We start from the raw sequence: 12,283 nt of genomic DNA on the forward strand, positions 1-12,283 counted from the left end.
TGTGCACTCACAGCCACCATGTTTCTGAGCTGAAGGCTTCGAAAACAATGCCAAAACATTGGCAGAAAATCACAGATTCAGGTGCTCATTACTACCCACACTAAAGGTACTGCTTTTATGTTTTATTTTTTTCCCTAAACTTTATTAAGAATGTTTCATTTTGGGGAAAAACTATCATTACATTCAGATTAGTATCTATGCCTGAGCTCTGACTACTGTTACTGGAGAAGATGAATACAGCACTGATGAGGAATGATCCATGTTGACCTTCATCATTGCTTGATAACAGCACCTACAACTATGAAGACTCAAGGTCTTGGTGGAACCTGCTACCCAGACTATGCAAGATATTGCTGTAATTAGGCTCATCAGTTCTGAACTATTTTTTAAATCAAATTCACTGCCCTAAAAGTTTTAGATAAATAACTGATAAAAGAGAGCTATAATAATGAAATTACCATCTCTTATGATCATGTAATATGAAAACATAAAAGGTGGAAGGAAGATTTTCTATAAAATATTATAACCTGCTGAAGAACTTTTTCAGAGAGTATTTCTTGTAATCTTCCAATTTCAACAACTTTTCCTTCTATTTCCCTATAAAAGATATTTTAAAGATATGAAAAATTACAATAAATATATAAATGCTACATGTAAAATTAGGTACTTGCGTATTATCACAACCACTGTGGTGCTTTTTTAAAGAAGAAAAAGGTGATTTGGTGAATTTTCAGATTGCAGCTTACAGTGGATATGGCTACATAAAGAACTGTTATGCACATGCTTGCCAGAGTTCGGCTACTTCTGAAAATTTTGTGACTACTGCTAAGATAGCTGCAATAATATGCAAGTGCCTAAAATATTACTTATATCTGTAATCAGAAAACATATAACATCATAAAATTAATTTTTTAAGAAATTAATTAAAATAAGAAAAAATGGGGTATGGACTTCCTAAATTCTCTGAAGTATAGTTTACGAATAACATATACCATGTTTATAATTCCTTAATTTTAGCTGGTAGCAGACTCTTAATAGTGATGGCCCTTTGATTTGCATCTTACTTGTGCTAAGTTTAAATCCAGCAAATAGGAGGCCCGACTTCTAATGCCAAACTTACAGGAGTATTTATCAAGCCATAATCTAATGACTGCAGACTTATAGGGTAGAGTTGAAGATCAACTATCTAGCTTTCAACTAACTAGAATTTTTTCAAATTTTATAATCTGACTCGGATGCCATTTTTAATGAAAAATTCAGCAAATGGCAAACTTGTAAAGCCATCATAAAGAATATACAGGATTATGAATTACAGAAAAATAAATAAATAAATAAAATAAAATAAAATAAAAACTGCATAAAAACTGTCACCAAACAGTATTATTTAGTGGCAAAAATGGATAAGTGCGACATAACAATATGCTCATATTATCTTTGCTTTGGTTTCATGCAATTCTGCTTAATTCTCAAAAAGCTGGTTTAGTTTTTATGAAGGATATAAGTTAACTGTTATTTATCTGTTCTGCCTCTGCATTTTGAAAAATATGGGACCTTCCCAAAAGTAGCACACGTAGAATTTAGTTTTTGAACGTGCAATGATAAGGACCTGATTTGAGTAATACTAATTTAAAAGTTCTTTAGACCAACGATTGTCAACCAGTGGTATGCAAGAGAAAAATAGGTGGTACACAAAGAAACAAAGTATTTTTAACTATTAATTTCAAAAATCTCGAGAAGAAAAAGAACAATTGATTGAAATTTTCTGTGACTGAACTCTAACTGAAGATTTTAAAAACAACCGTCTTGTTAACTTTAGGCTGAACTGAAAAAAATAATTTAAAGGCATATCAAATAAAGCTATTAAATTTTTATTCTTTTTTCGCACATCCTATTTGTGTAAATGTTACATTTGGAAAAAAAAAAAGGATCCTAATTTACGGTTAAAGCTAAGTGAAATATGACCAGACATAAAGAAACTGATCTCTCTTAAACAGGCCCAAATTTCACAATAAATTTTAAAATTAAAAAATAATAACTTAAATTTTGATAATTAAAATGGTAATTTATTATTAATTTAATATTTTATGTGTGCATATTTAATACAAATAACCAACAGGTTGAACAAATGGCAAAATATATTTTTTTAAATATTTCTATTGAGAAATTGAAAAATAATCATTGTAAAATGTAGTGGTGGTACTAAAGTATTATAATTTTTGTTTAGATGGTCAGCGTTAGTCAAAAGGTTGAGAACCGCTACTTTAGACCTTATAAGACTGCCATCTGTAAAGGTACAACAAAGTTCTATGAAGGTTTTAAATAACTTTTTGTACTAAAATTTGAACTTAACAAAAGGCATAACAACCATTAACAGAAAACTGAAAATACACTCTAAAACGGATTCGTAGCCTGGAACTAAACAAACGTGCCTCCTAAGCATTGACTGAAAACTTCTAATGATGGCATTTAATTTTGCTCAAAGAATGGTTAAGACCATTTTTCTCAACCAAACATGAGAAGATAAAGCTGCGAGCCTCATTGTTATAAGCTCTGTAGTTTGTCCACTATGCCTCTTAGAAATGGAGTTCACTTTGTAGAATGCCTCCATGCCTCTTAGAAACGAAGTTTTTTTTGTAGAGATATTAGGTATTTTTTTTGGAAGCAGGAGAAGTGAAAAATGAGCAATGCCCTCACCAGGACTCGAACCATGAACCTCTTAAATTTGCATCGAGCGTACTGACCACTACACCGCAAAGGCAGGAGAAATACCATATATACTCCCCCTTTTAATGGGCAACTGGTGTTTTAGGGGACCCAATCACCATATCCTGATGATGAAGAATTATCACTGATCATCTTTTAGTTTGGGTGCCATTGTAGAGACATTAGGTATTTTTTTGTAAGCAGGATAGAGGAAAAACGAGCAATGCCCTCGCCGGGACTCAAACCTCGGACCTCTCGAATATGTGTTGAGCGTGTAGACCACTACAACTCTAAGGCATGCTAAGAAGGCGGGAGAAATATCTTATATACTCCCCTTTTAAAAGGTGACTGGGAATTAAAGGACACAATTGCCAAATCCTGGTGGTGGAGGATTATCATTTACTACCATTTAGTTCAGGCACCACTGTAGAGATGTTAGGTTATTTCAAAGCAGAAGATGTGAAAAATGAGCAATATCCTTTTGACTGTACAGTCAAAAGTCTTTAATCCGGACTCGTCCCGCGATTCCGGATTATCAGTTTTTCCAGATTATAGATCATCAGTTTAAATCTGGTAAGATGGCATGCAAAAATTATAAAATTAAAAATATGAAACCATAATTTATGAAATAAAGAGGAATTATGATTTTAAGGGTATCAAAATTTACCCAAAAAAAATGCTTAATATATGTTTACTTTATTAAACATTTCTTTCAACACGCACATGCGTAAAGCATACATTACGCATAGTCGAAATTAGAAAATTGCAACCAGAAAACTATTTGATGTGTATTTGTGATATTTATAATAAGGAGAAATTTGATTTAAATCATATCAAAGAACGAGTACATCGAGATGAAATACTACATTTAGTAAGGATTTGTAAGCCGAATAATATAAAAACATCTGCTCTGAAGATAAGGATAGTGCTGACAAATCAACTTAAAGTTCATTGCACGCCACGACGTCCCCCCCCCCTGCAGAACAGTGGGAAATTGATAAACAGATTTCGGAATGGTTAGAGAAACAAAGGATATGCCTTTATCCATTTTTTGCAGCAATTCCATTTTTTGTTTGATAGACATCTAAACATGCTTTCGCTTTATAGATCCTCTGGCAGCTCCAGAATCAGAAACTCTTTTTGACATAATCGAAAGTTCAAGCTTACTTTTATAAAATTGCTCAACATTCTGAAAAAAATAATAAGCCGGATCCGATTTGAAGATTAAGGAACAACGCAATCTGTAACATTAACTGAAATAGATAATTAGATAATTTCAGCTTAGGTTATACTGTCCGTTATACTTTAAACGGGCATGCATAAACATATTATGCACATGTGTAAAGGTATTATGAGCATGCATAAATGCATTATGCGTTTATGCATGCACAGAAAGTTTGTAGCTTAGAGGTCTGGATTATAGATCATTCTGGATTATGGATGTCTGGATTAAAGACTTTTGACTGTATTTTTGAGAACACCAGTCTTTTGCACTGTGCAAAATTGAAAAATTGTACTGAGAAAACATGAGAGTTGGCAAATCTGCATCACATAATTATGGATTATTCACATATGATTTCACCACGATTGTCAAACCCCATGGAGAATGTAAAAAGATTTATTAATGCATTTTCTTTCCTTTCCACTAAAACACATCAAATAATTTTCCCATCTAATTAACTTATTCATAGAAATCTAAAAGTTTTTATAACTTTCATACCTAACTTCATCCACCAGAGTATTCATGTCTTCATATAGCCTCTGATTTTCTTCTTCAAACTGAAACAATTGAAAATTACATTGACTTTAAAAAGAATATGACAATTCAAAAAATCAGTATGTCACATTAAATTCAGCTAAATTTTGGTTAATATTTACAAAATATGAATATTTAAATGAGCTCATTCACAATATCTTGAAAGAAAAGTGAACTAAGAAAGTATATTTATGTTAAAATCTAAAATTATATTCTATAATGACACAAGAAAAGTTCATTCCTTTTGAGAAACAATATACAGTACAAAGTCCGAAATCCGGATTCGTTGGGACTTCGGCAATTCCAGATTTGGGATTTTTCCCGATAATAGATCATCAATTTAAATCTGGTAAGATGGCATGTAGAAGTTATACTATTAAAAATATGAAATCATAATTTATGAAATAAAGAACAATTATGATCTAAAGGGTATCAAATTTACAAAAAAAAAAAAAAAAAAACTTAATATTTATTTGTTTGTTTTATTAAACATTTCTTTCAATGTAAGTTGTTGAAGATGCTTCCATAACAAATTCAAAAATTTCCTTTTTCTTATGTCATATACAGTTGACTTTCCAATTCTATACTCTTCACATGATTTTGAGACAGATATGCCTTTATCCATTTTTTGCAGCAATTCCACTTTTTGTTCAATGGACATCAAAACATGGTTTCGCTTTGTAGATCCAATGGCAGCTCCAGAACTGGAAACTCTTTTCGATATAATCGAAAGTTCAAGCTTAATTTTTTATAAAATTGCTATAATAATAACAGTCTTAAAAAATAATAAGCTAGATCAAATTAGAAGATCAAGGAGCAGCACAGTCTGCTACATTAACTGAAATGCATTAGAATCAGTTAAGATAATTTTAGCCTAGCTTAATAGTGTCCGTTATACATTATTGGCTGTGTATCACAAGATTGGCAACGAAAGCCAAGTTCTGCTAAATTTTGTCTTGCTCCTATTGCGTACTGAATTAAGCCTATATTGTATTAGTTATTTACTATACCTACATTTACTTTTTGCACATGCTTAAAACTAATCTGAGTTCTGAATAAATAAACTCCCACATATACTTAAGGCTTTATCTAGGGCCGATGCTAGAAACCGCCTGGGCAGTCCCTATATTCTGCTACAAAGCACCTTCCTAAGTTCTAAATTTTCACCGCACCTAAACTTTAGATACCAGTGCTTTCCCCCTAAATTATAAAAAACTTCTCATACCTTTTTGCCGCTTGGTGCTTCCCCAAATTTCAAAAATTATGTCTTCCTAAATTCTGCCATCCAGTGTGGCCATATTCTGCCGCCGCTTCTAGTTTTATGGTGAATAACATATCAGTTATTCTTAATTAAAATAGCACTAAATGTAATCTTTTGGCCTATGAATTTCATTCACATAATCTATTTTTAGCATATGAAAAGAAATTTTTGTTGAATTTTTCCTCGTGAACATATCTTAGAGCATTTAAAAAATCTATAATCATTGCCAAGCATAATCTTAGCAGAAAAGGTTACCTTACTCTTGTTATTCTATTACCAATATAAAAAAAAAAAAAAAAAAGTTTAGACTTCACTGCACAAGTTATTACTGAAGCTGTCATGTATTGATGAACATGCGGTGATGAAAGCAAAATATAATAAATAATGACTCACCAAGTCGGCGTCAAGGATATAAAATAGGTGAATGTTTGAGATGTAATCCCAAGCAGACACTCAGCTACGGAGCCAAAATATTAATCTCACAAATTTATGCTTAAATGATTGTTTTTTCATAATGATGTATTTTATTTAGTGCCTAAGTGAAATTAAGAAACGGAATTTTTAAGTGAGAATCTTCACATGTTTTATTATGGAAGGAAAAGTCAAATGCGCATGTGTAAAGCATACCCTCCCCCAAAAAGGTGTATGGCTTTGAAGTCCAGATTTTCATATCATTCCGGATAATGGACGTCCGGATTTTGTACTGTATTACAAATATTGTGTAGTTTTCAATGACATTTTTGACTCTGTTCAATAATAATCAGAACCCATATTTTTGTACAAGTAAATATTTTATTAAACTTAGACACACATTCACAAGTAACATGATGTATTATTGATGTTTTTTGGCAATCTGATAAACACTCATGCTACACAAATAAGCACCAAATGCTATAAAAAAAGGCACAAATGTAAAGAGGGTAATTAAAACAAACTATTTACATATGAAGTAGAGATTGCATCGCTGAATGCAAATAGGCAACCAAAATTAACTTAAAACACAATCCCCAGTCACACCAAAAAGGAACATGGCGGACCTATGCATCAGTTAGCAAACAGCAGTAGTTCTATGTAATCCAAGATGGCCAAAGCGGAAAGCATGACTAAAGATACCACTTACAAGATGAAATGGGTTGGAGAGCTGTTGGGATGTTACAAGCTGGTGAAAGACAATTTGTGGTTCCAGAAGAGCTAAATATGCATTACAGTATCATGAATAGGCTATGGAATCGTTAAGAGGATCAAAACATTATCACTGTGGGTGTGCTATGCATCCCACAATTTTATACAGCTTACATCTTAAACAATGGGTGAATTTAGAGAAGTAAATTTTGCATGGCTAGTGACAATCATAAAGCGGAAAGCAGAAGAGGGAGTTGTGACAAACTTTTATACAAATTCCATTTCAAATCACATGACAGTTTAATGTAGAGGTGTTAGTTTTAGGCTTCTTTGATTAGTCTGCAATACAGATAAAATGACAGATCTTTTTTGTTTAGAAAATTTATTGTTCTGTTATTTTTAGAATGAAGACAGGAATTAAAGGGCTATTAAGTTATTATTTGAAAGCTAGATTTTGTATTTTACACACACACACACACATATATATATATATTAGCATTTAAAAAAAATTACAAGGTTAAAAAAAAAAAAAGCATTACTATAGCAGAAACACTGGGTAGAATTTTCTAAAGTGCGAGTTTGATTTTCGATACTTGGTTTACAATTCTAAAAGTAAACAAAAATATAATACATAATTCAAAAAGTCAAACATCAATTTTAGCAAACATTGAATGTACCACTAAAACACTAAGATAAGTTTGCTAAATGAACAAATATATAGTACATAGAATATTCAGCGAATGAGAAAATATTAGCCTTTAAAACACTTGAAACAGTCTCCTAAATATAAACAACACTATGGGAACAGTTGAATGGTTTATGATTAAAAATGGTAAAATACATACATATATAGTATATACAGTCAAAAGTCGTTAATTCGGACACCCATAATCCGGACCTCAAAGCTACAAACTTTCTGCGCATGCGTCGCTTTGACGCATGCGCGTAAGACCTTTACTGCTGCGAATTTGCGTGTGCGCGTGCGCAAAATACGTTTACGAATGCGCGTTTAATGTATAACGGACGGGATAAGCTAAGCTAAAATTATCTAATTATCTATTTCAGTTAATGTTGCAGATTGCGTTGTTCCTTAATCTTCGAATTGGATCCGGATTATTATTTTTTGCAGACTGTTAGAGCAATTTTATAAAAGTAAACTTGAACTTTCGATTATGTCAAATAGAATTTCCGATATATATTTACTAATATGTAAAGGATATACAAAGTGAAAGTATCTTTTGGAGTCCATTAAACAAAAAGTGGAATTGCTGCAAAAAATGGATAAAGGCATATCCTTTGTTTATCTAAACTTTAACGTTTGTTTATCTAAACTTTGTTTATCTTTAACGCTGCGGCTGCATGCAATGAATTGGAAGTTGATCTGTCAGCACTATCCTTATCTTAAGGGCAAATGTTTTTATTTTATTTGGCTTATAATTGCTTACTCAGTGTAGTATTTCATCTGGATGTACTCCGTCTTTGATATGATTTAAATCAAATGCCTCGTCATTATAATTCGCTTCCGATAGCGAAGAAAGTGACAGAGGTTATTGAAAACGAAAAAATTTCGATTGACAAATTAGTCGGTATTCTCGACACAGCAATTATAGGACTTGAACAGCGGAACTTTGTAACTGAACAAGAAATTATATCTGTTTATAGAATTAAAGAGAATGTATTATCACATAAAAAACGAAGCAACTTAAACAACTTACATTGAAAGAAATGTTTAATCAAGTAAACAAATAAATATTAAGCTTTTTTTTTTTGTAAATTTTGATACCCTTTAGATCATAATTGTTCTTTATTTCGTAAATTACGGTTTCATATTTTTAATTTTATAATTTCTGCATGCCATTTTACCAGATTTAAACTGATGATCTATAATCCGGAAAAATCGATAATCCGGAATCGCCGAAGTCCCGACGAGTCCGGATTAACGACTTTTGACTGTACATATATAAAATCTATGTGAAAAGGGTAGGGAGATATAACATCTAAATGACTTCATTAATGTATACAGGATGTCTCAAGAGGTCGTTGCCAAACTTAACATACTGGTCTGTATTACAATGACAAACACGATTTGCATAGGAACTTGTGCCCGAAAATTGGAACAGTGACCATTAGAGGACTATGTTTGCAGGCTTATGGGAGAGTGGGAAGTGTGTTCATTTCAGCCAAGTAGGCTGCAAGAGGAGGATGAATCAGTTTCTAACTCAGTTTTTTATGGATTTTTTGTGGAAAAGTGTTGCTAGATCTGATGGTTGATGTTCCAGCAGCTACATGCCAAAGCATCTAGTTCCAGCATGATGGAGCACCTGCATATTTATAGCAGCACTATGTGGGAATACCTTAATAGGACACGTTTAATCACTGGATTGGCAGAGGCAGACCAGTCACATGTCCAACTTGATCCTCCAAACTGACTCCCATGGATTTATGCCTGTGAAGGTACATGAAATCTATGGTGTACGAGATGACTATAATGTCAGACATGGATCTCGTCGCCAGGATCGCGGAAGTGGCAACACCTGTCCATAACACACCTGCCTGTTTTGAATGGGGTCTGTGAATCCATGTGTCGACATTGTAAAATATGCAATTTGGTGAATGGAAGGTATTCTGAACATCTTCTATGACTTAAACATGTTCTTTGATAAATGTCATATTAATACCTCTTTCAACATCCTTTCTTTCTCCGCCCTCCACCGGTCACCATTTGCATTTCTGGATACAAGTTCCTGTGTAAATCTTGTTTGTCACGGTATGACAGACCAGCATGTTAAGTTTGGAAATGACCTTTTGAGACAACCCTGCATACTTGAAAATTTCTTTAAAAAAATTTTTAAATCCGAAAGGTTTTAAATTATGTCCAAAGGGGCGTTTTTTGCACATTTTGTGTGTTACCTTTATTTATAAAATATCATGTTCTTTGCACTTAAATCATAAAATTTAGTTCAACAGCAATGTCACAAAATAATTTTAAAATTGGCATATTTTTAGAATTTTTGATATACAGTTCCGTGCACTGGAGATAAAAAAGGCCCCCACCCCCCGTAGAGTGTTGCCAAAGCTCACTTTTAAATCGTTGAGTTTGTTACTCAAAAATTCATTAAAGTTTTAAAAAACATGAAATAGATAATAAAACAAATTCCAAATTCAGACTTCCAGATCCCCACTGGAGGGCAACTAACACTGAATTTCATCTAATTTTTCAATGCCCACCAGAATATGAATTGAGCCTGATAAACCAATCCTAAACAATTTCAAGTCCATACCCATTATTTATTTATTTTTTATGTACTTTGGAAAAAAAAAAAGAAAGACAAAGAAATTTGAAAAGTTTCAGATTTTAAATTACATCCAAAGGGGCGTTTTTTTAACATTTTGTGTGTTACATTTATTTATTAAATATCACATTCTTTGCACTTAAACCATAAAATTCAGTTCAACAGCAATATCGCAAAATAGTTTTAAAATGAGCATATCTTTAAAATATTCGATACAGAGAATTGCACACTGGAGATAAGAATGTTTTTCCTGTACAACGTTGCCCTTGCTCGCTTTGAAATCTTTGATTTTGGTTTGTTAATCAAAAATTCTTTAAAGTTTTACAAAATAGGAAATCGATAATAAAACAAATTCCAAATTTCAAATTTGGTCTTCCATATGCCCATATTCTTAGGAGGATTACATCATTAAAAATTCAATGGCTCTGTGTACCGTTGTTTTATCACAATGCGAGAAATATAGATACATTTCTGCAGATTTTTCATTATTTAATTTCTTCAAATATAATGCAGGACTCTAACATTTGGCGGCAACAGTTTGAAAAGCGATTTGCCATTTATGGTGATTCAACGCAAAATTGCAAAACGAAAACAATAGTCCTTCAGGGACAAAGTCCCTTTGGACTAAAAAGGAACTATGCAAATACTTGGTATTAGATTTAAGAGCAAAAATTATGTAAAATCAATACTTGACACAACTTATCACATATCCTTAAGATTTACAACTATGGTATTGCCAACAAGAAAATTTCTCATCAAGTGTTAATCCAATAGCTAAGCATGCAATTTTAGATTATTTAACATGTTGCTCTAAACAGCACTGTCTCTAACAGCTGGTGCATGCATATGTATACAGCTTAATACATATAAAATGATTTAAAACAATGATGCACTCCCAGGTTTTTAATGGAAGGGGGGAAGAGATATAAAATATTTGCAGATTAGTTTAAACTCAGCAAAAAATGCAGCATTCCACCGATCTGAGATAGCAGCTCCTTAAATAGAAAATATTATGCCTGGAAATATTTAGAAAAAGAGAAAGTGCTTAGATTTACAATGTGTGGGCTGCAAAAAAATTAATTTTTTCCTTTTTTTGCTTAATAAGGCCTTTTTTTCCACCACTTATGAGAAAATAACGTAAGAATAGCATTACTATTTTTATTATTTTAAATACTTTTTATGTGATGACATTATTTTCCTTCTCTTTCTATGCACAATGTTCTAATATACAGCCACTTCAAAATTAAAATCTTTGCACAATTACTCTAAACATATTCTGTTCTAATGAATAAGCATTTTTAAATTCAGACTCATCAATTTTAATGTAAAAGTGAATGAAAGAAATTTAATTTAAAGCAAGCTGTATTTAATATTAACAACATCAATGCATCTTTGGTATACATCCATAAGAAATATGAAGCAAAAAACATGAAATGGAAGATAGAAAATTATAAGAAACAAAATACTGAAAGGTTCCATTTGGTCGCAATATCAATCAAGTGCTTTTAAGTGATCTTTGACTAAAACAGTAAAATGATATGAAAAGAAAAAGACATGTTTCTTACTCATAAAATGCAAAATAATTCTACATTTCTATTTCTCTGCCTCAATACCAAATCTGAGCATATTAATGGAATCAGTAAGTTGAAAATAAAGATGTTAGACAGTTATAAGGGCGAACTGCATAAAAATACATACAGAATTCATAAAAACACACCATTTGTAATTCTTCAGGAGAAAATTCTACATTGGCAGAATCCAAGGATAGATACTCATCAACAACAGGAAGTTCTTTAGAAGGAGATATTCTGGTCTCATCATTCGCATCCAACTTTGTTTCAGGTAAAGACTTTCCTTTTCTGAAGTCACTTTCTAGCCTCAACCTAAAAAATTAAGTTTCATAAAGAAAACATAGTACTGTTCTTACTCTCTTTCCAATTACCAAATATTTTGTAAAGATTTTCAAAAGATTTTTAAAAAAGTCAGTGGATTAATAGAGGGGAAATAATTATTAAAAAATATTATAAAATGTCATACTCTTTCTGGGTTTGTACACACTTTTGCACAGTGAAATTAAACACTTTTAAGGACCATTAATAAAAAGAACCATAAATAAACTAAGGACCATAATTAATTTAAGGACCATAA

The 12,283-nt window shown here is 32.0% G+C and overlaps 1 protein-coding gene across 3 annotated transcripts in view; it reads right to left on the minus strand.

Annotated features, from left to right (window-relative positions):
• Positions 1-12,283, minus strand: part of Syx18 (syntaxin 18) — a 56,420-nt gene that overhangs the window by 8,228 nt on the left and 35,909 nt on the right. For 2 of the 3 annotated variants that reach the window (XM_085811486.1, XM_085811485.1), the window contains 3 exons: positions 11,853-12,018; positions 4,424-4,482; positions 528-597 (listed from right to left, as the gene is read on the minus strand). In XM_085811486.1, coding sequence (XP_085667612.1) covers positions 528-597; positions 4,424-4,482; positions 11,853-12,018 — 295 coding nt within the window. Of the gene's footprint in view, positions 1-458; positions 598-4,423; positions 4,483-11,852; positions 12,019-12,283 lie in introns of all 3 variants that reach the window. The other variant, XR_015039666.1, reaches the window with a different exon arrangement.

The sequence above is a fragment of the Stegodyphus dumicola genome, chromosome 2, assembly GCF_044657685.1.
Source record: "Stegodyphus dumicola isolate Sdum_Otavi_A_Nest chromosome 2, ASM4465768v1".
NCBI classification, from domain to species: Eukaryota; Metazoa; Arthropoda; class Arachnida; order Araneae; family Eresidae; genus Stegodyphus; species Stegodyphus dumicola.